The 26829-nt window shown below is 33.0% G+C and overlaps 1 protein-coding gene across 1 annotated transcript in view; it reads left to right on the top strand.

Annotated features, from left to right (window-relative positions):
* Nucleotides 1-6389: 6389 nt before the first annotated feature.
* The window catches only part of LOC111617857, a 45991-nt gene continuing 25551 nt past the window's right edge, over nt 6390-26829 (top strand). The window contains exons 1-6 of the mRNA XM_023359183.1: nt 6390-6483; nt 6576-6710; nt 7434-7501; nt 7569-7643; nt 7782-7861; nt 26563-26782. Coding sequence (XP_023214951.1) covers nt 7435-7501; nt 7569-7643; nt 7782-7861; nt 26563-26782 — 442 coding nt within the window. The 5' untranslated portion in view covers nt 6390-6483; nt 6576-6710; nt 7434. The remainder of the gene's footprint in view (nt 6484-6575; nt 6711-7433; nt 7502-7568; nt 7644-7781; nt 7862-26562; nt 26783-26829) is intronic.

Genomic DNA, 26829 nt, shown 5'->3' with positions numbered 1-26829 from the left:
CAAAACGCGCGATCGCATGTACGGTAACATGGCAGCACATATATCTCAAAGCGCCCGTAAAGCGCTCGCAAAACGCGCGTTTTAACAAAAATCTATAAGCGCTCGCAAAACGCGCGTTTAACGCGCGCTTGGCTTTTGAGTGTGTACGGCTACATAGAACTCTTGGTTCTTTTAAACGCGCGTTTAAAAGCGCGCGTTTAACGCGCGTTGAAAAACGCCTAGTGTGTACAGGGTCTAAATTTACAGGAAAAGTCTTGATAGACATTTGATTTCCGCCTCCTACAAAAACATATAAAAACAAATAACACCCCTTAAAACAAAAACAAACAAAAAATAAAAAAATGTTGGAAACATAAATGTTAACCAACTACAGTACATACAAAATGTTAATATGTATCATATCTGTATTAAGAACAAAAGCGATTGAAACTTCGGCATTCTATTTCTTCTTTTCATAGTTTTCTCCGTTAAAATTATAGGCTTGTTAACCTCTAAAAACAAAAATTAGCATTAAAATATATAACCACTTTAATTAACGGAGGATGATCAGTTTGTATGGTAAACCTTTGACCATTCAGATAATAACAATGCAATTTTTTACACCAAAAATAATGGCGACACATTCTTTCTCTGTTACCTTATACTTGCTACAGCATTTCTCTGCCGTAGTAAACTTTTTTCCTAATGCACTATAGGATGTTCCTCTTTCATATTATTGAGATAGCACCACTATCTTTTCTTTTTCGGAGAATCCGTTTGTGCGATGGAGGAGTATATTCCATGAGTTGCTGTGCAGTGTGATGATGCATGGCTGTGGATACTGTGTTGGATAAGAGGAGATGCATTCTAGGCAGGAAGACCAACTGCACTAATCCTTCCAATTATTAACTGTTGAGCATACACAATTTGTTATGGATTACCACTAATTATGAATTTTTTACAAGAATGGTTGAAGTTAGTAGCTTCGATAATTCAACGTGTACTGTACACCTGTTTGTTGGTTTATACTTCTTCTGCGTTTGGTCGCCAAATGAGAATGATTCGATGCTGATGAGAGAACGTTCGGTCGGATTTTTATATACAGTATACAGTGGAACCTCGGTATACAACCTTAATCCGTTTCCGATGTTTGGACTTATACCGAATAGGACGTATACCAAACCAACCTTTTCCATAAGAAGTAATGTAAAAATGATTAATCCGTTCTCGTGTAAAAAAATGGCTGGCTTTAAACACCTCGCTTTCCTCGCTAGTTCCTGCTTGATTTTTCATGAGATCAGCATGTATCCCTTTAGCTTTCTCGCAAATAATTTCTTCCGATACACTGTCGCCAGCGCACTGTTTTTCAGTTATCCAAAGCAAAAGCAATTTCTCACATGATCTAATATCCTCGATCTCTGTTTAGAAATTGATTTAACTCCTTTCGCAACGTTAGCAGATTTAATAATGTCTTTATTTTTCACGATTGTCGATATCGTCGTTCTCGGAATACGGTATGCAACAGTTAAATCTCGAACACGCATACCAATTTCATATTTCTCAACAATCTCTTTTTTCAGTTACATTGTGATTCTAGTCAATTTTTTAGTTTTCTGTTGCTTTTCATTTGCCTTTTTGCAATTCATCATTAATAAAACTAATAAAATTTTACTTACAAATTAAAATCAGAAAAAATTTAACAAAGTTATAAACCGTGGCACCGCGAACGTTTAGTCTGGTACTACACGATAGTGCTACTTGTTTATAGATGGCGCGTATAATTGAATTAAGTCGTATACCGAACAAAATTTGTTTTGTCCAAACAGGACGTATTCCGAATTGGACGTATTCTAAAGCAGACGTATACCGAGGTACCACTGTATATATATTTTTTACACGTGTATACAGCAATGTACAATGCAGTGGCGTGCCGTGACATTTGATGATAGGGAAGCTGTGTTTCTATAACAAGCCGACATCCAGGGGCAATCAGTTAATTCTTTCTTTAACTGTATTTTTAATAGATTATTTATCTGACATACTTAATAAATAAACAAGTTCAATATAATTACCTCTGTTATTAGATCCAATATATTCCATATGCCCTCTAAATGCCAATTCTTGCTTTGATAAAAACATATAACATCTATTTATTTAGATATAATATATCTATTAACCGTAACTATCTCGTTATAATTTTCAATATTTATTTTATATTATTTACTAATGTTAAATTCTATTCCGCTTTGATTTCCAAATTGCTTTAAATACGAAAGAATCGACGATTTTTCGTGTCTTTTGCCAGCTAAATTATCAAAGCCATTCTTATTCCACACACTAATTTCATTTGAAAATAGTAGGCAAGCCAACAAAACAATTTTTGCATTTTTATGCATTTACAGAGCCATTTTATCGTGAAAATGTCGAACAAATTTTTTATTGAAGTGTTTATATTTAACTTAGGCATTTAATATTTTTTTTTCATTATATAATCTCGAGCCAAAACTTTTTTAATTAAAATAAATTTTTAATATCGCAATTACATTCTGAATCGCTAGCCACGATATAAAGGCTAAAATTAAAAATAAAATTATAAAACTTACTCGATAAAATAAAATATGTGGTGGATATACATACCCGGTACAAAATATTCTTCAATTGTATGAATATACTTTTATGGAAAATTATAATTAAATATAGCTTTGTAATGAAATGTACTGTACATAAATATAACGTAAAATCTTCTTTACTTTTTAAATCTTAACCACTTAGTCAAATAGTTCCCTACGAGTGGAATCAGAGACGGTCCTGCTAGGTGTGCGGCGTGTACAGTACATGCACGCGGGCTGCCAAATCCCGAGGGTGTCGATAGCGGTCAATTTCAAATGCCTCTTTTGTCGCATCACTAGTATATCTAAAAAGACGCCACAGGGTTGTTGTAAATTTTAAACGTTTCTCACAATAGAAGTAAAAATCTAAATATGTTAAACTTAATAGTCATTTGTTTTCTAACTAATTCGTTTTAGGACCAGGTGTCCAAGGAAATTTCCAAAATATACAACTTTTTGGTCACTCTCATTGAACTGGAAAAATTTCTGTCTTTATTACATTAATAATACGAAGAAATCAGTCTCCACTGTACTCGGCTAGAGATTCGGTCAGTAAGCTTTTGTTTAAGTAAAATTTCGGCTCTTTCATCAGGGTTTTGTTTATGTCCTCAATTCCCTAATCGCTTAATTATTTAACTACTTGTTAAGTAGAAATAAGTTGAAACCGGTTACTTTGTACTCGAATATTTGTAGTCTTGGGAAAAAAGTGGAAAGAAATTTTTACAACGGATACATACATCGTAAATTTAAGAAAATTAAATTCTAGAGCTTTTTCTGTACCTCGTACATCTCTCTCATTCATTAAATTTAGTTGTAAATGATTCTGTCAAAGTAACAGTTAATTTTTTAACATACAAGAATTGTACACGTTTTTTTCCTGCATCCCCTTAAAGATGGGACATACGAAATCGTAATATCACTGGTTTAACATTGAAATCCGTGAGTAATATAAAATCGGAGAGCGGAATAAAAATATCAAATATTTTAATGGATTTTTTTAACTTCTGTCAACTATACAGAAAACTATCTTAAAAACATACCGCTAAATTCTTATCGGTTGGGTTAAGTTATAAATCTACTCGTGATTGACGTAATCGGGCGAGGGCGGCCAAATATCTAGCGGACGGGCGGCTAACAGCCCGGAACCGGTCCTAGATAGAATTGGATGCGGTATACGTGTAGCATCCACCCGAGGTACTAGGCTTCCAGGTGAGGTTGGTGCTCTGTAAAGCGCATGCGCGAATCTGGCTTTTTGGATGCTGACGATACAACGTTTCCACTCCGCTACTCCGCCACTAATATTCGAGTATACAATAGTAATCTTATTTTTTTTCACGTGTAGTATAGAAATTTTAATAAGTTTCATAATGCGGTTATAATAAAATATTGTGCGATTATTTTCATATAATTAAAATTAATATGTATTTAGTTTTTAGAAAATACAAGGGAAGCGGCGCATCCATCGCCTGTAATGACGGCATGCTACTGGTACAATGTACAGTATGTACAATATTTTTAGAACTCGACATAGATCGAAGGTCCGGTTCGTCTTTGTTCGTGTTGGTCGCTCGTTCAAACGTCCGTTCTCGATAGTCGTTGGTCCGAAAATGAGTTCCAGTTCAAAGTCCGCTTTCCTCTTTTTTCATGCACCCTCTATCGGTCCGAATCGACACATTGCCGACGGGCGCCATACTTCCAATAGTTTTTCTACCTTTCCCAGTAATAAGCTCCATTTATTAGGTGTGACAGTGTTTTGAACGTCTTAATCAGTAATCTCTCTAATACCAGTATTTCTTAAATTCCTTCTATGAACTAGTTCGGCCAGGGAAAATCGTGTGCTCTTGTGATTGCCCACAACGCAAATAACACTGGAGCTTCCCAATCCTTTCCCGCTTCCAGGCAAAGGGTTTTTAAAACTCGTTTCAATATATGGTGGAAATGTTATATAGAATTAGAGTGTGGATGGCATATGTGTAAGTTGGCCGACTTCCGGGGGGGGGAATCGTTAATCACGCGTCAGAATGATCTAGGATCGAACGCGTGTGGGTGTGGCGGAGGAGACACAGATGACAAGAATCTCACAAAAATCTGTTTAATTTAACAGGAAATAACTTACACTATGCACAAAGTTCCTTAACCAATTAAATGTTCGTAAGTCTTAAACGTCGAGGATGTTTTTCTATCGTCACTCGGAGATGGGCCCCGGGGCTGCGGCAGGTAAGGATACTTGTCGGGAGGCGTCGGCGGCACGGCTCTCTCGATGGACACTAGTGCGGACTCTTCGTCTTTTGTGCGTCGACACACAGAGAGTTTTCGCTTCGGACTTTTTGGAGTGCAGGTACTCCGTAGCACAGTTTACGGAAGAAGTCCCTCTGTCCTTGAAGATCGGGGATTATATCAATCTGCGTTCTCTAATTTGTTTTCTGATTGGCTCCCTCGTCTGTTTCTAAGCGAAAAACGATTCCTTTTCGAGTCACGAGAAAGATCCGCCTTGAAGAATCTACTTGACACCATCCGTTATTCTGGCTGCAAAATGTTGATGGAACTTTGAAACTTGCGCTCATATTTTCCACCATTGTTGTCTAGTCTGTGACGTTTTTGAAATTTAACGACAGGACGCGATGTCCTTTTTCGTCATTAATCTTTCCTCTTTTCCAAATTTCTATGTTCTAATTATGTGCATATGAACGACTTTTCAAAGGTCCATCTCTACTGGAGGTCGTTTGTTTACAATTATTAATTAATCATTTAAAATTATTACGTTCTGTTTACATCAATAAAGTTTTTTTTTCTCTTGTCGCGGTTTCATATGACTAACACAACTAATTCGATCTTTGATCGGTTTTTAACAATAGACGATTTTTTTCTCTAGTTTCGTTTTAATAAATTCCTAATAATAAATATTTAATTTCAACCCGTTTTTGGGGCCTCACATATGGAGTTAAGTGTTATCTTAAGCTGATTAAAAGCAATGAAATGCAATTAAAATAAACGTATAACAGCTTATTCTTGAAATTCTTTTTAAACTATAAAGCCGCTTTAATTGTGAAAACAAGTATAATAATTGATGAAAATACAATAAAACCTTGACTTAACGTACAAAATTTTCGGTCCGTATGTCAAATATGAAAATTAACGCACTATTACATTATAAAACACATTGAAAAATTAATTAAATTAACAGCTTTTTTCAAACTTAAGAGTCATCGCTCATAAAATAAACTTTCCAATATTTGTTTGCTTACTTATTTGGATTTAGATCGTATATTTGTTTATTACGATCTTAGAACTACGGTGAGTACATAAACAATAATACATAGCGAAAAACTTTTCTGTGAAATGAAACTTCTCATACATACCTACTTAATTTTAATTATACAAACGTATCTACTTAGGTAAAAACAAAAACTAATTTGTCAATTTTTTATTATGCGCATTCAGAAAACCTACTTTATAACGGACACCCTTACCCAAATAGGTCCATTAATTTAAATCGGAGGTTTTACTGTATTTTAAAAATTTATTTATAATGTAATAAAAGTAAGAAAATTATCATTTTAAATTATAATGATGATTTTAAAGATCTTGTTATTATTTTTGCACCGTTTCCGCTTTATGGACACAAAAGACCTTTTTAAATTAATCATATCCATCATGGTTCGGCACAAGCCTGCGATGAGACGGCCGGGTTGTGAGGGATTATATAAAATACCTGACATATCCAGACGGACCACCCCGAAAAATTTATGAGTTTTTTCGATCTCGGACTTTCAAAGCAATAGGCTACCATCTTAGCTATCTATCCGGCCATGGCGACGGCCGGATACGAGTCGTAAGATATTCGCGGCAGATTAGCTCTGAAAAATTCCTGGACTGGAACTCGGGTTCCCCTCAGGTTGATATCTCTAGCATCTACTCGATCCCGTCGTTAAAATCGTTAAAAAGTTACAAAGTTGAAAAATTTTATATGTTTTTGGCTATTTTTAGATTTGGATTGCGAATTTCTATACAATCTGGCATCACTGTACTTCGTTAATAAGGTGATGTAAAAGCTAAAGGTTTAGTGTTTATGTCAAGATGGCTGTTTGTTTTTTATGAGATTTATATATTATAGGAAATAAGGTAAATATTAATCGTTTATTATATTACAAAACGGAAAAGAACTGTGATTATAATCAACTTGTAGACATGTACGCTTATTAATTCATCTGCACATTTGAAAATGCTTAAATCAATTTCTCTAATTGCAAACTAAAACCTGATATATTAAATAAATAATTTCCTTGATATTTTGCAAAAAATATTAAACACTTTTCTGTTTGAAACTAGTTATTATTGTTTATAGGAGTAATTAACTGCAATTAGGAATTTAAGTTACATAGACACACGATCTGTATTTACATAACTGATTTGTATATTTAGATGTATTTAAAAAGATAATTGATTCTTACTTATTTCTTAGCTAATTTTATCCATATATTTTTTAATGGAATTATGTTATATATTCTGCTGATGTTATTTTGATGCTATTAATCGAATATAATTATGTATTTTAATATAAAAATGGAAGAGTATTGTTCCAGAATAAATTTTCCATTCTATAAACACTATTAAAGTTGTTTATATAAACTTTAATATTTTGTAAAGTACATATACATATATAATTTTTTTTTTTAATAAAGTAAAGATTATATAAATGTGTGGATACATGCAAAGTCTGTAGTTGTAGTAAATAAGTTAATTGGCTTAAATAAGGAAAGTAAACAAAAATTTAATTAATTTAATTTTTTCATTATATTTATGGAATATGATTCAACAAAAATGATTTTATTTTATCTTAAATAGTATGGGAAAAAGAAGGGATAAAACAGTAAGAAGACAAAAGCTTCAGTTGAATGATGAAAAACCACCAGGTACAAATAAAAATATTTAATTTTAATCATTTAACGTATATTATTGATTATTGTGTTTTATTTTTAGTGAGTACAGTTAGAAATCCTCTACAGAAAATAATGCAATATAGTGACAGTGAAGAGGAAGGAAATAAAATTAATAGTATGTTATAATTTTTCATATTAATATTAATTAATATCATGTTATAATAGTATGTTATAGTAAAAATTTATTAAATTAATAATATCTCATGTATAAAAGGATATTTCTTAAAGTGATGAAATCTTTTATTTTTCTTAGATAATGAAATGTCATCTACCAATGAAAGTAAACAGGATTCATCAAGACACATTGATTTAGAAGTTGCTGATTTTCTTAAGGTTTGAATTTTGATCAAGTTCCTAAAATCATTTTAAAATCACTTCTAGTTATTAATTTTCTTATTAAAGCATTGTTAACTGAATTTTAATACCATGACATTCAGGAAAAACTTTCCCTTATTTTTATTTGAATCAATAATGTTATCATATTAAATATATTGGAAATGAAGTTATAATTACTGAAAACCAATGAAATTATTGTATTAAAAATGATCTAAGACTATTTTATTTGGAATAAATACATAAAATACACTCATTGATAAAAGTTGCAGTGGGTCCAGGGACTCAATATGTAGTTCCTGTGAATAATGTTTAGGAAGAGGCAAAACAAAATTCAAGAGTAACTTGATTTAAATTATGATTTTTATCATTATTCAATTGCACATCTATGCAACAATACTTTTAAAAATGATACAATACAAATTGTCTGTTGTATAATAATATAACTTGTCTTACTTTAAAGATTGTTATACTTGTTATACTGTAAAGATTGTTATTGTTATATCATCACTGTCATTTGACAGTGATGATTTTTGACAACAACATAAGCTTCTGATATTCCAATTGCAAATAACAAGTGTTGCACAGATGAAAATGCAACACATCATCACTTGGAAAATTTTTCAGTTTTCTTAAACAGTTCTTGAATCACATTCACAAATGCTAGAAACATATCTAAAAGGATTGTTCATGAAATGCTTGTCAAATTTTACAAAACTGCAATATATTTTCAATGTTTCAATGTATCAACATTCAATTTTAATTTCTTTTGCTGAAACTTCCGGACATAACTGCAACTTGCTTCATTTTCTTTCACTTCACATTTTCTTTCTATTCTCCAGTGGTTATCTTAGAAGTATTTGGACCATTCATTGCAATAATACTTTTGGAAACAATATGATAAGTAGCATCTTAGTAAGACACCAACCGAATGCCATAAATCAATCGGGCTATTTTAATGCTAAATACTAAATAAATTACGTAATTAATTTGGCACTAGAGGTAAGTGTTAGGCGCCATCTCTTATTAATATTAATAATTATAAATAAATTAATTAATTTAAACAATTTAGAACCACTGGGAGAAAAAATCGGCCCGGAGCGGGACTCGAACCCACAACTCCTGCTTACCGTGCAGATNATCTGCACGGTAAGCAGGAGTTGTGGGTTCGAGTCCCGCTCCGGGCCGATTTTTTCTCCCAGCGGTTCTAAATTGTTTAAATTAATTAATTTATTTATAATTATTAATATTAATAAGAGATGGCGCCTAACGCTTACCTCTAGTGCCAAATTAATTACGTAATTTATTTAGTATTTAGCATTAAAATAGCCCGATTGATTTACAGCATTGGGTTGGTGTCTTACTATATTGGATATCGGGTTTGGAGATGTTTATTTAAGTAGCATCTTATTGCATAGTATAATTAATCTTAGTCTGACAACAGTCATACTGTAGTAAGTGCATAAAAGTTTGGCATTTGCTATTAGACTATCTTAATTGATCAGTATGACACTCATACTAATGACTTGTGTGCAAGCAGTCAAGTACTACTAAGCACACAGTGACTCTCACTTTTGCCACTTTAAATAGTATGTACATAAACTTTAAATTGGAGTATCCCTATAACTATTCACATTTTTGAAATACCAAAATAAAAACAGTTCTTGAATCTTCAGTTCTCTTTCCAATGATACCTAAATTAGTTTTCCGTGATATATGGTATGGACTTATTCTGCTTTACAAGTGTGCAATAGACATTGTTCATGTCAAAAATAATCCAGCAACATTTAAAATTTTGGTGGTACCTTGATATTTTATTTAAAAGTTTTTATATTTATAATTATTATAAAATGGCAAAAAGCTTAATTTTGAGGGTAGGGATGGGTTTTATAAAAAATTATAAATGTTAATAATGAGAAAAATTGCCATTAAGTCCAATCCTACTCGAGATATGACACACGACTCCCTTTTCTCCCCCTGTTGACTTTTAACCACCAAAATTTAATAGCATCAATCCCCTAGTACACACCTCCCTGCAAAATTTCAGAAATTTTTGACAAAAATGTAAGTTCGCTGACCTGGTGGAGATTGGAAACTTTTTATTCCACTCTCGGACACCAGTGTAAGTTCTCCGACTCCCGGGGGGAATCATTAATCCCGCGTCAGAATGATCTAGGGTCGAACGCGTGTGGGTGTGGTGGAGGAGACACAGATGACAAGAATCTCACAAAAACCCGTTTATTTTATACATAAAATTAAACTTACACCTAGGAACTAGAACTATCTAGATACAGTCGACTGTTTGGACGTCGAGGATGTTTATCTCTCGTCACTTGGAGATGGGCTGCGGGACTGCGGCAGGTAAGAAGACTTGCCGGGAGGTGTCGGCGGCACAGCTCTTTCGATGGACACTTGTGCGGACTCTGCGTCTTCTGTGCGTCGACACACACAGAGAGTTTTTGCTCCGGACTTTTTGGAGTGCAAGTACTCAGTAGCACAGTTTACGGAAGAAGTCTCTCTGTCCTTGAAGATCGGGGATTATATCAATCTGCGTTTCTAATTTGTTTTCTGATTGGCTCCCTCGTCTGTTTCTAAGCGAAAAACGATTCCTTTTCGAGTCACGAGAAAGATCCGCCTTGAAGAATCTACTTGACACCATCCGTTATTCTGGCTGCAAAATGTTGATGGAACTTTGAAACTTGCGCTCATATTTTCCACCATTGTTGTCTAGTCTGTGACGTTTTTGAAATTTAACAACACGACGCGATGTCCTTTTTCGTCATTAATCTTTCCTCTTTTCCAAATTTCTAGTTCTAATTATGTGCATATGAACGACTTTTCAAAGGTCCATCTCTACTGGAGGTCGTTTGTTTACTATTATTAATTAATCATTTAAAAATATTACATTCTGTTTACATCAATAAAGTTTTTTCTCTCTTGTCGCGGTTTCTTATGACTAACACAACTAATTCGATCTTTGATCGGTTTTTAACAATAGACAATTTTTTCTAGTTTCTGTTTTAATATTTTTCTAATAAATTATTTAATTTCAACTCATTTTTGGGGCTTCACAAAAAGCACAGCAGTTATTATGCCTCAAAGAGGGTAAACTTTTTTTTTGTCAATGTGTTTGTACACACATTGACAAAACAGTTACCTTGATAAATTGTCTAATTACTATAAACTTGGCATACAGCTATATCTCAGACAGGTAATGATCACAGTTGTGGAACAAACCCCCCATACACACAAACATTCATACATACAGGAAAAGCACCAACATTGTTTTTGCATTTTTTGATGTTTCAAGGTCCTGAATCCAAACTGTAAAAATCTTGGGGATCATTTTTTGACCAATTGCCATACTTTCCTTCTGTTATATATAACAGAGCCAGGAAAGTAAAAAAGTTACTTTCTAAGGAAAAGTTATTGGAATTGAATGAAACTTTATTAACCTTTAAACAGTGGACTAGTTTGGTATGGTTCTACCCCCAGTAGTGGAGAATATATGTGGGAAATTTTTAAAGTATTTTTCCACACATTTTTATTCATTACTGTTTCAAAAAAGATTTTGTAAACAGTTATGTCTAGTAAAACAAAGTCTTTTTTATTGTTACATAATTTATTTTTTTATGTGAATTTTTTTTTTTTTTGTGGTAGTTATAGGCTAGTTTTTGGCGATACTCCCCAAAAGAATTTGACAACTATAGTCGTCCCTCACCACTGCCACACAATCGCCTTTGACGACTATAGTCGTCTCACTGCTGAGTGGTTAATGCAAATGTAATGATAATGGTAATAAGGTTGGTATTACAAAGTTGTCACTCTGTTTTGGTATTACAATACCAAAACAGAGTGACAACTTTCTGTGCAACAATAGTACAATTTAAAGGAACCTTTAATTAATACTTTGTATGATCTCCTTTTGGCCTGGATATAGTTTGTATATAGGATATATATAGATAATATAGGATATAGCCTTATATATATGGTGATATAGTTGGGCATGGAGACATACAGACACTATATACTATCCTGTGACAACTTTGTCTACAGATGTTGCCACTCTAGATCCCAAACACTTATAGATGAGTGAAGCTGGCATTTTATCTGGTCCCACAAATGCTTGATGGACAACGAATATAGAAATCAGACAAACCAAGAAGTGTGGCAACATGACAGAGTGACAGAGATATTATTTGAAACTTCTAGCTGTGTGCAATTGAGCATTATTTTTTCTGAAAATGACTGTTTGTTGCTTGCCATGAAAGTCAATACAAAATGGCTCCCCAGAGTAGCATACCAGCAGTAGAGTTGTGTATTTTCAACAGTGAAGGCATCAATTGAAGATTGAAACAGCTGAAGCATCAAAGATTGAAATTCTCACTAGTGGTTCTCCATACTCTAACATGATGGCCATCCATTATCAAACAGACCAAGATTTGCCTTTAAAGACGATATGCTATCAAGTCATACTTCTCTGTCATGGCACTATTGTGTGAGAGATCGGACTTGGAAAGGGGAAAATCCCACAATTTTATTCGGAAATTTTTCAAAAAAAAATTCATTTTTCGTTTTGAAAAGGAAATTTATTTTAACATGATGGCCATCCATTATCAAACAGACCAAGATTTGCCACTAAAGACGATATGCTATCAAGTCATACTTGTCTGTCATGGCACTATTGTGTGAGAGATCAGACTTGGAAAGGGGAAAACCCAGAATTTTATTTGGGAATTTTTCGAAAGAAAATTCATTTTTCATTTTGAAAAGGAAATTTATTTAAATCTCAGAAAGAAAAAACTTTTTCCATTTTATTACTGGAGGATGAATGCATTTCTTTTCCCGGAGTCGTTTCTTTTCCCAGGGAACTCAGAACATGTCACTGGGAACTACAACAAAAAAATTCACTATTGGTGGAAAATGACAACGTGACTTGGAAATAAAGAGAAGATCTCAAGGAACAGTGAGAGGGGTCGAGAGTCTGAGAGAATATTCCGTGTGCCAGCTGAAAGGATTTATCATCATTGCTCGTCGTCACACGCTCCTCCCGAATATCCAGTGTTTCTCCGGGAACACCTATGAAGAACTAACAGATCTCAACTTTTGATAGACTAAACTGCCATCCAAGACAACAGAGACATTCCCAAGGCTCCCCAACGACTCCACACCATCTGGAAATCCATACATAGTGCTTCAGGTATTTATAACGACCTGTGATGTTATGTAAGCTCTCTCTCCAACTCGGTTCTCGTGAAGAAGCTTTAGGGGAAATACCCTTTTGTAGAACTAGTTTAATGAACGAATGTTGTTACTGTTAGAATTGTGTTGGGTGCACTTCCTCAAGCAGTTTCCATCCCAAGTCCAACCGCCCACAGACACGACTGCTCGCACATAAATGCAAACGTAATGGTCTCTGTGTCTACCCAGAAGACACAGTGGTGTCAGTCCTGATAAATTTGTCATTCCAGTCTTTGCTGACGCAATGTCGACCCTTTGGTCCTGTGGTGCTGAAGCATAGGGGACCCTTCAGCAATGTCACAATTGCAAACAAATCTGATAATGTTGGAATGCTGATGACAGAAAGTACAGTGGTTGCCTTGCATGGAAATTTGCCTCTGTTAGATGCCTGCCAGTGGTTCAGTAGGGTTCTGTAGCAAGACTTCCATCTGTCTCTGAATGACACCATTGCAGTTGTTTGTGCTTGTCTCACAGACAGTCACCTCTCCTGATGGTCTATATGGGATATCCAGAGCCTACCTGCCATGTATGTACCGGTACATCCTATGAATCCACTGACCAGCCTGATGATATAGCCTTTGTTGAGCTCTGGTTGCTGTAATGTACATAATGTTTTTGACTGTATCATACAAGCATGTCTAGTGTTTAAAAACCTCCAACAACAGGAATACTGAAAATTCTGAACATGGAAGTCTTTGTGAGACTTTCTATAGAATATGGAATAGCAATTTTAATGCTATCAGAATTCTTAAGGCACTCTGGCATTATCTGGCATGCAATTGAACCACAACTGTAATCATTACCTGTCTGAGACAGCTGTATGCCAAGATTTTCAGTAATTAGACTATTTATCTAGGTGTTAACTTTTTTGGTCAATGAGTGTGTAAATGTAAAAACAATAATTATTCAATGTTAACTCTGAAACTTTTAGAACTTTTACTTATTTATTTTAGATAAAGTAGAGCATCAATTATCCGACTCAATTGGGGACTGGGGTTGGTCGGATAACTGAAAAAAACAGATAACCGAAAAATATGAAAAAATACATTATTAGTATAGTATATTAGTATATCTCATGTAATTAGTATATTAGTATATCGCTATTAATCTACTTCGCATTGAATTTTCATNATAACCGAAAAATATGAAAAAATACATTATTAGTATAGTATATTAGTATATCTCATGTAATTAGTATATTAGTATATCGCTATTAATCTACTTCGCATTGAATTTTCATCGATGTTAAGCCTAACAAAAATTTTTTTAAAATAATAATTGTCGCTATTGTATCGCTAAAAATTAGAAAATTAAGCCTTGTTTAAATACTGGCTCCCTTTCATGGTTGAGCCATGTTGCCAGCTAAAACATGTAAAAATACTATTAAAGTATCCAAGACATAGCCAAATATTGTAGTGCCACATCACTAGCAGACATTTGAATTTGCCGACTAGAACGGTTGGTTAACCGATGTGATGGTTAATCGGGTGTCGGATAATCGATGCTCTACTGTATTTACTTCAAGTAAAGTAATTTTTGAACACTTACTTGAAATATTTGATAGGTTTCTGAAGTTTTGAGTTTAATTTCATTCATTTATATTGACTAACCTTACTACTGTATTACTAAATTAAGTACCATAGTACAGTCGAGCCCCCTATAACATGGTAAATATGTTCCAGTTTTTATGAATCCATTTTCTACGAGTCTTTAAATACATGAGCCAATCACATCCTGGCACGTATGCAGTTTACGGACTATGGCTGTTTAAAAGGCTTTCATAAAATTAATTGATTTTAGACTAATTCAACTCAACATTTCCAAAATAAGTATAATTTTTTGGAAATAATCCATATAAACTATGCTATAAACAAAAAATTGTAGGATTACTTACCGAGTGTGCACCATTCGACGACACCATTGCTTAAGCTTGTTTTTGTCATGGAGCTTGTCATCAAATGGTGCTCGCATGCTTCCTGATAAATTATTTTTTTTGCGAAAAATTCGCTGAACTTTGGAGACATCATTAATATAAATATAATTTTTATGGACGTTAAATAATAAATGGTTTTTAGTAGGACTGCTGCTCGTTTAAACTTAACGGTTTGTGCAATATCCTCTACTGGTCTAGATTCGACCAATTCTGTCACGACACGAGTCAGCAATGACATTTTACCAAATTATACAAGTTTTTTAGTGTGTTTGTACAAATACTGTCGCAATTTTTTTGCCGTCATATAGGAATCCAAACTATATGAACCCGTTTTATAGGAGGTCTACTGTATTTCAGACATGCTAACCACTAAGGTTTATTTATAGTTTCTACAGAGGCATGTTTAAATTATAGATAACATTCTAAAAATTACAGAACAATCTTTTATACTCTCAAATAAGTGCAATAATGCAACAAGACATATAACTGTTAAATAACACTGCATAGAATCACTAGTATGCTATCTCAAACTAATCAATGCATTCATATCAATGCTTCCAGTTTGCAAGCATTTAACTAAAAGGTCTGTGTAAAGGTCTGTTCTAATGGAAAGTATAGGATACTTATTTTGTGAAAATATTAGGTATGGAATAAACATTTTATCAATTTCAGATTGGTGATTGCACTTGCATTACAATGACATCAGTGACCACGAGATAGATGTTCATGATTGATGAGGAAATTTCCCTTAAGTTGTATTTTTAAATATTTTGGCAAATGGCATATTTTAAACTTACTTCATTAAATTAAAAATTTAAACTTTAAAAAAAAATAGCCTCGTTATGTCTCTAATATAACAAATTTTAAAAAATCTTTCCTTAGTGACCATGTGACATTCTATTATCCAATCGGAAGTAACGGCATAATGATATAATAATGATATTATTTAGAAAAGTGTTATTGTTCATCTAACTAACATACAAACAATTTGTCTTTGTTTTATGAATGTGGAATTAAGAAATGGCATGTCAAGGGCTGCAGAAACAGGATCACAACGTCAATCATTAAAACAATATTAGGTATCTATTACTAAAGGAAGACAGCAAGAAAATCTTTTAAAAAAGAATAGTGTTTACTCAAAGTGTAGTGTATAAAGATATTTTTATAAAGAAAGATTTTAATAATAATATTAAACTCTTTCTTTATAAATCTTTTATTTTAATATAAAGGTCTAAATCTGTTTGTGTGTGTGTTGTGTGTGTTTGTGTAAATGAATTCTCTATAACTCCTCCTGTTTTTGTTCACTCTAGGTGAAATTTTATTTTGTTGCTCTTTATGTTACAACAAATAGTATAAACTACTTATTCCTAGTATATTATATTATAGTATATAACAAACATTAAAACGAAAACCATATAGAATTTGGTCATTTTAGACGATCATTGTCATGTTTATCACAATACTTGGATGGTACGAAATGACAAACTTTCAATGGTCAAGTAGATAGGAATTGAAAATACGATACCTTACATTTTTTCAGATATGATTTTTTTCTAATGTTAACTCTAAGAAATTGTACCATTTACAACTGAATATCAAATGGTAATCTGCCAATGAATCAAATTTCACAAAAATGGACAAAATATTTAAACTGGGCACACTCGAAAATCACCTTATTTTGTGCTCAGATACCTTGTATTATGCAATTTTTATGTTCAAATGCCACCGTACTGCTGATCTGATAGGAAGAAGATACTGTGGAAGGAGGTTTCACCAAACATAGTCATTGACCTCCTCCCGAAAGAGAGTATGGTCAATGACTGCTAATTAATACTGGTCTACTGTTGATATTTGAAAAGTGATTGGTATTGTGTAGGTTGTGATGGCCCTGCACATGATCGAAGTTGCTAACCTTAACATCTGAAAAACTTCATGTGACTTGTTAAATAAATAAAAAAAATTAACAAAAATGCCAGAATAACTGATTTTATGTAATGATAAAGTGTTTATATTTTTGCAACAGATTGTATAAACTATGTGGGAAATATTTCCTCATAAATATTGCAATTATAGAAAAATTAGTTGAATTAGTTTGATTTATTTGATTACAGCAACACAACACATGAGTGAACTGCTGAGTGGATGCATCCCGAGAAGACATTTCTGTGAAGATTGTCCCTGTTTAGGTGTTACTAACGGGAAATAAAGCCGAAAACTTCCATATGGCCAGCCCCTTGGCTATGCCCAAATCCACAACCGACTACCAGTGTTTGGTGGTTTTGTCCTCTCAGCTACTGGAGAGCACTTATTAGAATTAAGAAGGTACCATTCAGAAATGAAAAAACTCAAGTTGTTAGATGTAGAAACTTAAATACTTATAGATTTTTCACAAGGTAACACTTTTGATTCCATGCTGGCAAGTGCTATATGCTACCTGTTGCAGTAATGATATATCATTGTCACTGTAATTAAGTGAATAAAATATATATATATTTAAAAAATTATATCCATTTTAAGGATTATATTTAATTTATTATTATTTTAATTTTTTTGCCAATAGTGTATAAACCTATTTTTGCCTTTGTATAAACCCAACAAATCAAACATAGACAGAAATTAATTGATATATAGAAATTCAATAGATATTTTGGGGTGATATTTATGATATTATCTAAGTTATAAGTATGTTAATGTAACTGCCGAGTTTCATAGCAATTAGTTGAATGGCCTAGGTGTGCATAGCAAACAAACATCCTCATTTATATATATAGATTATTTATTGATAAGTCATTTTATGTTTGGTTTTAGACTCGAAGAAAAAAACCCCAATGAGTGAGAAAAAGCAACCAAGCATTTTGTATTGCTTTCATAATACTTTGCATAACCTTGAATTGATCAATGTCCAAATTTCTGCATGAACCACCAACATTTTCTCATGAACTGTTCTATACCATTCATAGGTTTTTGAAAAGAAACATACTTTACAGATTTGAACTTAAGATTGAACTGAACAAGCAAAATGTTTGTAAAATTCAAACATTATGAATGAAATTTAAATTTAGATTTAGTTTATATTTACTTAATTTTAACTAAAGATATTTAATAAGTTAATAACAAAATATAAGACATATTAAACATAATCAAAATGCATATAAAGTGTCATACAATAAAATGCCAAGAGAAATTTTTTAGAAACAATCAGTTATAAAATACTGTACATACCATGCATTGTTCAAGTTCACATAATTCCATTTAAATCCTTGTTTAGCGTTTTCAAGCATTTCCAGATATTTAGCATGATGTGGATTATGTAAGTTCTGTCATAAAGGATTACATTGTTCTTCTGAGATGCAAAAGCAGTTAATTCTGTAGGAAAAAGTGCTTTTTAGTATTACATTGATGATACCTGATTCTGCTCTTCAGGAGTCCATCAGTACCACCTACTGTGTAGCGTTACACAATTTAACACTGATTATCCAAGGTAATGTAGACTGATACTACCTTGGATAACTGAAAACATAGATAAAATAGCAATCTGAAATTGCCATGGCCATTTTAGCTTGTTTTATCTGTGTTTTCATGCATTTATGTGGCCTTAATGCATGATAAATGCATGGCCATATAAATCTTTTATATGTCATCACTTTTACATCTCCTTTAATCCTGTATTGAATTTTATCATATACAATATAAAAACAACATTTTTTGCATGATTTATTATACAGCTAATATAATAACAGCTTTAAGAATAAAATGTGTATCATTGTAGTTACATTTTAATACGAATGTCTTCTATTGAAGTTAAATGATAAAATATGGCAGAAACAAAGCAAATCATTTTGTAATGCATGTTATCATTTTAAATTTTCTTTAAAAAGTCTTTTAAAATGTTTTGTTATACAGTGGTTCTTCCCTTTTTTGCTGTGATGATCTGCTGTCACCTCATAGCAGCCATTTGCTTGGTACACTCAAGGTTAAAGTACTACAATATTTATATGCTCAGTGCATTCATGAATTATAGTAAAAGAAGAGTAGTGTATTCATTTACTTGTGTGTGCCTTGGATAATCGTGTTTCTACTAATATACATGTACACACACAATAGGATTTCCAAATTCAAATCCTCTCTTTCTTGAATCCCTCCTTAAGTTGAACTGGATCATCGGTCCCAGTAAACATCATATATAATGTATTGTATTCCTTAAGTTGAACAAGATTTCACATATCTCAATGTTACCCTCTTTAAGTTAAATTAATTGAACTTGGGAGTAAGGAATGAACAAGGGGAAAGACTGCTTGAATTTACCCTAGATCAAGATTTAATGATATGCAACATCAAATTCTAGCAAAAAAACTGTAGAAAATGAACATGGAGATGAAGTGATGGAACAACAAGAAACATGATTGATATGATTTTGATCCAAAGGAGATGGTCAACATCAGTTCTACAGTGTCAAACCTTTCAAAGAGCTGACAGAGATTCTGATCACAGTTTAGTCATTCCAAATAAAGATAAAACTAAAGAAGTTTGCTTTGTTCTTGCCATATTTTATCATTTAACTTCAATAGAAGACATTCATATTAAAATGTAACTACAATGATACACATTTTATTCTTAAAACTGTTATTATATTAGCTGTATAATAAATCATGCAAAAAATGTTGTTTTTATATTGTATATGATAAAATTCAATACAGGATTAAAGGAGATGTAAGTTAATGCACATTTCCAAAAGAAAAGAGACATTTCAAAGCTAAAAGATGAGAAAATAGGAGCATATATAGAAATACACTTGAGAAGAAGATAAAAACCCTAGACAAGATGGAAGAACTAGACAGAAGAGTGGAAGAAATAACAAAGGCAATAGAAGCAATTGAGAGGACCCTACCAGAAGAGGGAAAAATCAAAATCACACAGGACCCTAAAACTTGTCCAAGAGTAAAGGGCTCTTAGACTTAGAAGAGACATTTCTGAAGAGTTGGAAAAACAATATACGGTAAAGTGCAATGAAGTGAAAAAAGCAGTTAGAATGGATAAAGCAGAATGGCTAGCGGATCAGTGTAAAAACATAGAAAAATATTATGGAGAATGTAAGACCAGAGAAGTATATAAGATGATCAGAAATGTCAACCAGAAATGGAAACCAAAGCAAATGGCAATCAAAGATGAGAAGGACAGGGTGGAAGTTCTACAGAGGTGGACAAGTTATTGCTCTGAAGGAAATGTTATATGCAGATGTATTGGAGAATCTAGTAGATGAATTAAGGAAGATGTTGCCACTAAGTGTTGAAAATGAAAATGATATGAGGAAGTTGAAAGGGCAGTGAAATGATTAAAAGACAATAAGAGTCCCAGACATGACAAAATCACAGGAGAAATGATTAAGCATGGAGGAGAAAGCTTAACCACTCAGCAGTGAGCAATGAATAAATTCATCAAGGGCGATTGTGTGGCAATGGTGAAGGACGAATATATACATCAAATTCTTTTGGGGGTATCGCCAAAAACTAGCTTAAAACTACTGCGAAAAAAAATTTACATAAAAAATGAATTGTGTAACAATAAAAAAAGACTTTTCTTTACTAGACATAACAGTTTACAAAATCTTTTTCAAAAATGGTAATGAGAAAAAAATGTGTGGAAAAATACTCTAAAAATTTTGCAAGTTTATTCTCCACTACTAAGAGGTAGCACCATACCTGACTATTCCATTGTTGAAAGGTTAATTGACAAGATACACCAAGTGTGCAATGAGGTATGGAAACAAGGAAAGATACCTAAAGAATGGGGCAAAATCAGTATTGGTGACAATGCATAAGAAAGGCAGCTTGTTAGAGTGCAAAAATTTTAGAATGATTCCCCCAACAAGCCATATAGGAAAAATCCTGATAATGATCTTAAAAGAGAGACTAAGTAGTTTGATGGAAGAACACTTTGCAGATGAACAGACATATTTCAGGAAAGACAGAAGTACAATGCAGCAGATACTAACATTACAGCTATTAGTTGAAAAGGCAAGAAGAAAGCAGAAAACATTATCTTGCTTTGTGGACTTCTCTCAGCGATATTTCTTGTGAAAAAATCTCTTCTATGGAAAGTAATTTTTCTTTACAAATTATGAACTGAATTACATTATTACGTGATTATGAATTGATCTGTTAATGATGTCTTTTATTCGGATATCGCTGACGCCTTACCGACGACCCCTCTCATCCTCTACCACTTGACCTGACAAACCGATCCCCACCTCACGGGATCAAAAGAACAAAAACGCCATCCAGTGACAAAGTGGGCGTGTTGCACCAAACTGCTGCTGGGAAAAGAGATACAACCTTGTCCTACCTCCGGTTACCCACAAAGGATTTGGCGACAGACTGTCGCCTCTCCGTCGGCATCAGCTTCTCGGGTGTCGTTTCGACCTCCACCAAAGCTTATCTGTGCTTGTCAACTTACACCGGCAATTGCTTGAATGTATAATAATATAACCAAATATTCGGACTTTTACCGATGTATTTTGTATGTGTCGACATTCTCTAATTTTGGTCTTTCATAGTAACATATATATTAGGATTCAAACATAGCTTTCCAAGCCATGGAAATTACAGTAAGTGTTTGTCTTTATAACTGATGAATTCTGATTTATTTTTTTGCTTGATAGACTTCTAACTGTTCCAGTGGCTTTAACTTTTCTACAATTCTTACAGAATAGATTAATGATCATTTGTTTAAATTTATTTTTGCATTTTGTCTTTCTCAGTTTAGGAGGACAGTTCAAAGGAAGACTGTCGACAATCTTCCATTGAACTGTTTTTCCAAATGGGGGGATGGTTGGCAACCCTACTCTCCACTCATGCATTGTTTAAACTTTTCAAAGTAATTATTTTTCCAAGAAATTTTGGTTTTTCCAAAATCTTGTGATTTAGATTCTAGAATCTAAATCTTCTAGAATCTTGTGATTTAGATTCTATCACAAGATCTAATTTTTCAATAATGTAAAGAATTTTTCCATTTAAAGAATGTTCTTTAAACTTTGTTAGAAATAGTGTTCATTCCAATGATGATGTCTTTTTAAGAAGTGTTCATCTAGGAAATACTAAAGTTGGTCTTCAGGAGGTCTGAAACATTATGATTATATTTTTTAATATGTGCCTTCTGTTTGGAAAGTGTTGATATGCATCAATAATGAGTACAGTTTTTTAATGTGTTTTAATCATTTTTAGGACAACTGGTAATACTATTTTTGTTTTTTTATTTTGTTTTGTATTTTTTTATAATCATCATAATACAAATTTTATATTTACACAAACAGAATTTTAAAAAAAATATGGAAATAAGCATTCATCTTATGCTGTTTATATAGATATTTTACAAGCTTTTGATTTGGTTTTGTGCAATGTTCTGTTAGATATTCTTACAAATGAATTTGATATTCATGAACAAGTATAATGATATAACAATTATATATCAAAACGATTACTGGATTAATTGGGCTACTTCACTGCTATTATTTTTAATTAAATTCTAAATAATTTGGTATTAGAGATAGGCATTATGCATCATATGTTATTAACTTTAATAATTATAATTAAATTAATATTTATTAAATAATTTAGAAAATTCTGGAAGAAAAGAATCTGCCCAGAGTGGGACTTGACACTTACCATACAGAAGCATTGCCAGTTAAGCAACCCTGGCCTCTGAGCAATCTTTTACTTCCAGACATATTTAATTTAGATAAAGCCTTACTAGTTATTCACAGTGCTGACTAGGGATGACTCAGAGCCAAAGCCTATAAATACTCAGTATAGTACTCAGCTGGTTATCACTTTACCCTAGCATAGCATATATAAACATCCAAATACATCGCACTAACCTTGTATAGCTTTGCAGTTAATATTTAGAATGTAACACTAATGTTTTCGACCCATACTAGGATCTTCTTCAGGTGTTCTATAAATTTTTCTGGTGTGATCTAAGTTTGATTCTGATTTTTAAACATTCCAGTCTCCATTGCTTCTATTTGAAATTTATTTTTTAAAATTTCAAAACTTAAATCTCCAAAAGACGTGCACCTGCACCGGCTGTTATAGCACCATGTCATACATAACTGCCATGCTCTCGATAGTTCTTTTTCGTCTTTAAAATTGATTGACAGGCCTTTGCAGTCGATTTATATGTTGGGTTTGTCAGATCATTGCCGCTTGTTGTAATTAGATGTAATGCCATTTTCACTGGCATATATTGCTAAGGCAGTAGTACTTTTCTTTTTTTCAATGTCTGTTTTGTGTTAATGGCGGCATTGTTTGAGTGATCTTTTTGTAGATCCAACATATACGAGGTCTCTATCGAATCTGTTATCTCTTAGCGGAATTATATACACTCCCGGCGTTCTTTCAATATCCGCCTGATCTTTCCTATTTCTTAGCATGCTGAATGTATCCGGCTTATGCAAAATGTACAGTAATGCAAAAATAGCCTATAGACATAGGCTATTTTTGTATTAGTGTAAGCTCCAATTTCTTGATATATGGACTACATAGAGCACTCATATGTTATAGTTATACAGAGGGAGATGCATCTTGCTGTGGACCCTTTTCTGGAACCCTATTTAATTGGTCGTTCGAGTGGTTTTTTGCTTATCAGTCATTCTATATATTAGGCTTTTATTATAGCTGTGATTTTCAGCAATTTCTGCTATTTTTCTTATTTCCCTCCATTTGTCTTATTCTTTGCTACCATGTGTGTAGGCTCTTCTGATAAGTGCTCTAAAAGCTGCCATTTTATAGTTGTATGGATTGTTAGAGTTGGCTGGGATGTATATTGGGATGGCACTTGGTTTTCGGTATATTTTGGTGTCATATCTGTTACCATTGAATGCCATACTAAAGTCCAAGAAATGAGCCTCTTTATTGTTCGTTTGTTCTAATTCAATTGTAAGGCCATACAGGTTGTTATTCATGCACCGTATAAATTCTTTGATGATTGGCTTTGTCTTCCATATGATGCATATGTCATTGATCTATTGCTTATATACAAGTAACCCCCGTATAACATGGCACTTCTATAGCACAGATTCACTCTAATACAGTTCGAGAATAGGGTAAAACCCTCATACAACATGAAATGTAATAAATTTTCATATACTTAAGTACTAATAGTTCACAAAAATTATTATTTTCGTGAACTATTAGTACTTAAGTATGTAAATTTTCTTTTCCGTCTTCTGTTGATACATGTAATCCCTCTCGAAACTTGTTTCAGTGTTGCCAGATCTTGACGCTTCTGATTTTGTGTTGCCAGATGTTTTCCCTTATTCCATACTTGCTTTATTCTTCATAAGTGCTTAGCACCATATAAGGAAATTTATAAAGATCTTTTAACTAAAAGCAAGCAATCTAAAATAACATATTTTTTGGAAAAGGTAGAGCATGGATCTGAAGATAATGCAGAAAAATGCTCAGAGGATAAGGATAACTTGCCAAAAAGAAAATGCCCTCGGTTAATAGTGCTTAGTGATGATGAAGAAAACATTGCTTAATTTATATTAATATGTATGGCTTAAGAAATTTATAATAAAGATATTTATCTTAATTATGAAAATATAATTGCATGTTTTTTAATTTTTGGAACCTAACCCTCCCTTTTCGTACTAATTCTTTGTTTCGTATAACACAGATTCACATAACAATTTTTTGGAACATAACTTCCGTGTTATATGGGGTTACCTGTACTTCAATATTGAGAAGGAACTTGGGGATGATCTTGGATTCTAGAAGACGTACTACAATTTCAGCTAATTCCCCTGACAGTGGGCTACCCATAGATACCCCTCTTTTTTTGAAGGAACATCTTCCCATTCAATTGTAAGCATGAGGTATAACATAGTATATGTGATAGTTCTAGTATTTGTCTTTGGTCTGCATTGTTTGCCATCTTAGTCTGGAGCCAATCTCGTAGACCACAGAAACAGGGCTCTAGTTTAACTGTGGGTATAGTGCCTTAAAGTCTAAAATAGTGATCCAGAATTCTTCAGATGGTTCACAGTTCCATATGGCTTCAATTACTTGCATGGAATTGGAAATCATAAACTGATAGCCTTCTAGGTGGTTAGCCAGGAGCATGTGGAACGTCTGTTTTATTTTTCTGGCAGATGTGTTGGTTTTGTCCAAGATAGGTCTTAAATTCTATCCATTGTTTATGTGTTTTGGTGTAGGCAATAGTCTGGGGACTGCTGATGAGGCTACTGTTGCATTGCTTAACCCTAACTTCCTTGCCAGTTGAGTATGCATAAACCTATGGACTCTTGACTGGATCTTGTTGATGAAGTTTTCTCCTACTTCCTTGCATTCCGTGTCCTGTATATATTTCTGTAAGATGGTGGTATAGGAGTCCTTCTTCATCAACACTATAGTTTTATTTTTATCTGCCTCTATCCCTTGTGTATGCATTTGTCTATGCCAAAATGCATAAACAAGGGATGGAATTAAGACCTATCTTGGACAAAACAGACTATCAAGACAAATGCCATAATGTGTGATTATAGACCAGGGGTGGCCAACCTGCGGCTCTTTGAAGGATTATTTGTGGCTCTCGATAAACGTACCCGAGTTCCCTTTTCATTTTTGTGTTATTATATTTTTAAAAATTATTATCGTTCCGTATGTGTTTCAAAATGTCTTTTAAATTACTAGCAACAAATATGAAAGACTAAGTGCAACGTTGTAACAAATTTCATTTCCGTCCAAGTTAAGAATGATATGACTCATCAAAAACTGCGCAAACGAACATAAACAGTGGCGTAATCGTCTGTTATCGACCGACTCCAGACTGATTTTGAATTTGTAAACTGTCATTGGACAGTTTACAAACTCCAGAGCACAATGTCAACTGTCAACGGACAGTTGACATTGTGCTCTGGAGGAAACAATTTGTATTACTCTTGCTACGGATATAATTTGTAATCTGGAATTTTTTGCATACCTTTTTAATATGTATTTAATTGCGGCTCGCAAAAAATTTCAAATTTTGAAAAATGGCTCAGACTATCAAGGAGCTTGGCCACCCTGGTTATAGACCATGGTCACTGAGTCGTTCCCAGTTGACACTTATGTGTAACTAGTATAGTTATATCTAAATTAAACACATCTGGAAGCAAAGGAGTGGATAGAGGCCCAGGTAGCATAACTGGCAATGTTTCTGCATGGTAAACATCAGTTGGGGTTTGAGTCCCACTAAGGACAATTCTTTTCTTCCAGAATTTTGTAAATTATTTAGTATTATTAATTTAATTATAATTATTAAATTTAATAAGAGATTACAACTAACACTTACATTTAGTGCCAAATTACTTAGTATTTAATTAACCTGATTTAATCCAGCAATTGTTCAGCTTTAATATAACTATCAGGTTCAGAGATATTTATACAATAATTTGATCACCTCAGTATTTTAATGATATATGTGTTGTATGATGATAAAATTATTATTTTCATAAGCAAACATAAATTTATATCACCGTTTTTTTTAGGAAATTGATGAGCTTAATCCAAATAATGAAGAACCAAATGAAGATGATAAATTTCATCCTATTGTTGAAGATATTAATTCGTCAAATGTAAAACAAATTGAACAACATTCTTCTGATAGTCAATCTACAATGAAACAAGAGAGAGAAAATGCTGAAAATAGTATACAAAATCAAGATAACCATGAAGTTTGCAGTACTGAAAACTTCAAAAGTAATAATGGTAATGTATACATATTTATATTGTATAATTTTTTTTAATTGTATTGA

This window comes from Centruroides sculpturatus, unplaced genomic scaffold (genome assembly GCF_000671375.1).
Source record: "Centruroides sculpturatus isolate CEXI.00-Female unplaced genomic scaffold, Cexi_2.0 scaffold104, whole genome shotgun sequence".
NCBI classification, from domain to species: domain Eukaryota; kingdom Metazoa; phylum Arthropoda; class Arachnida; order Scorpiones; family Buthidae; genus Centruroides; species Centruroides sculpturatus.
The sequence above is the reverse complement of the archived record's forward strand: the minus strand, read 5'-3'. Positions and strand labels throughout refer to the sequence as shown.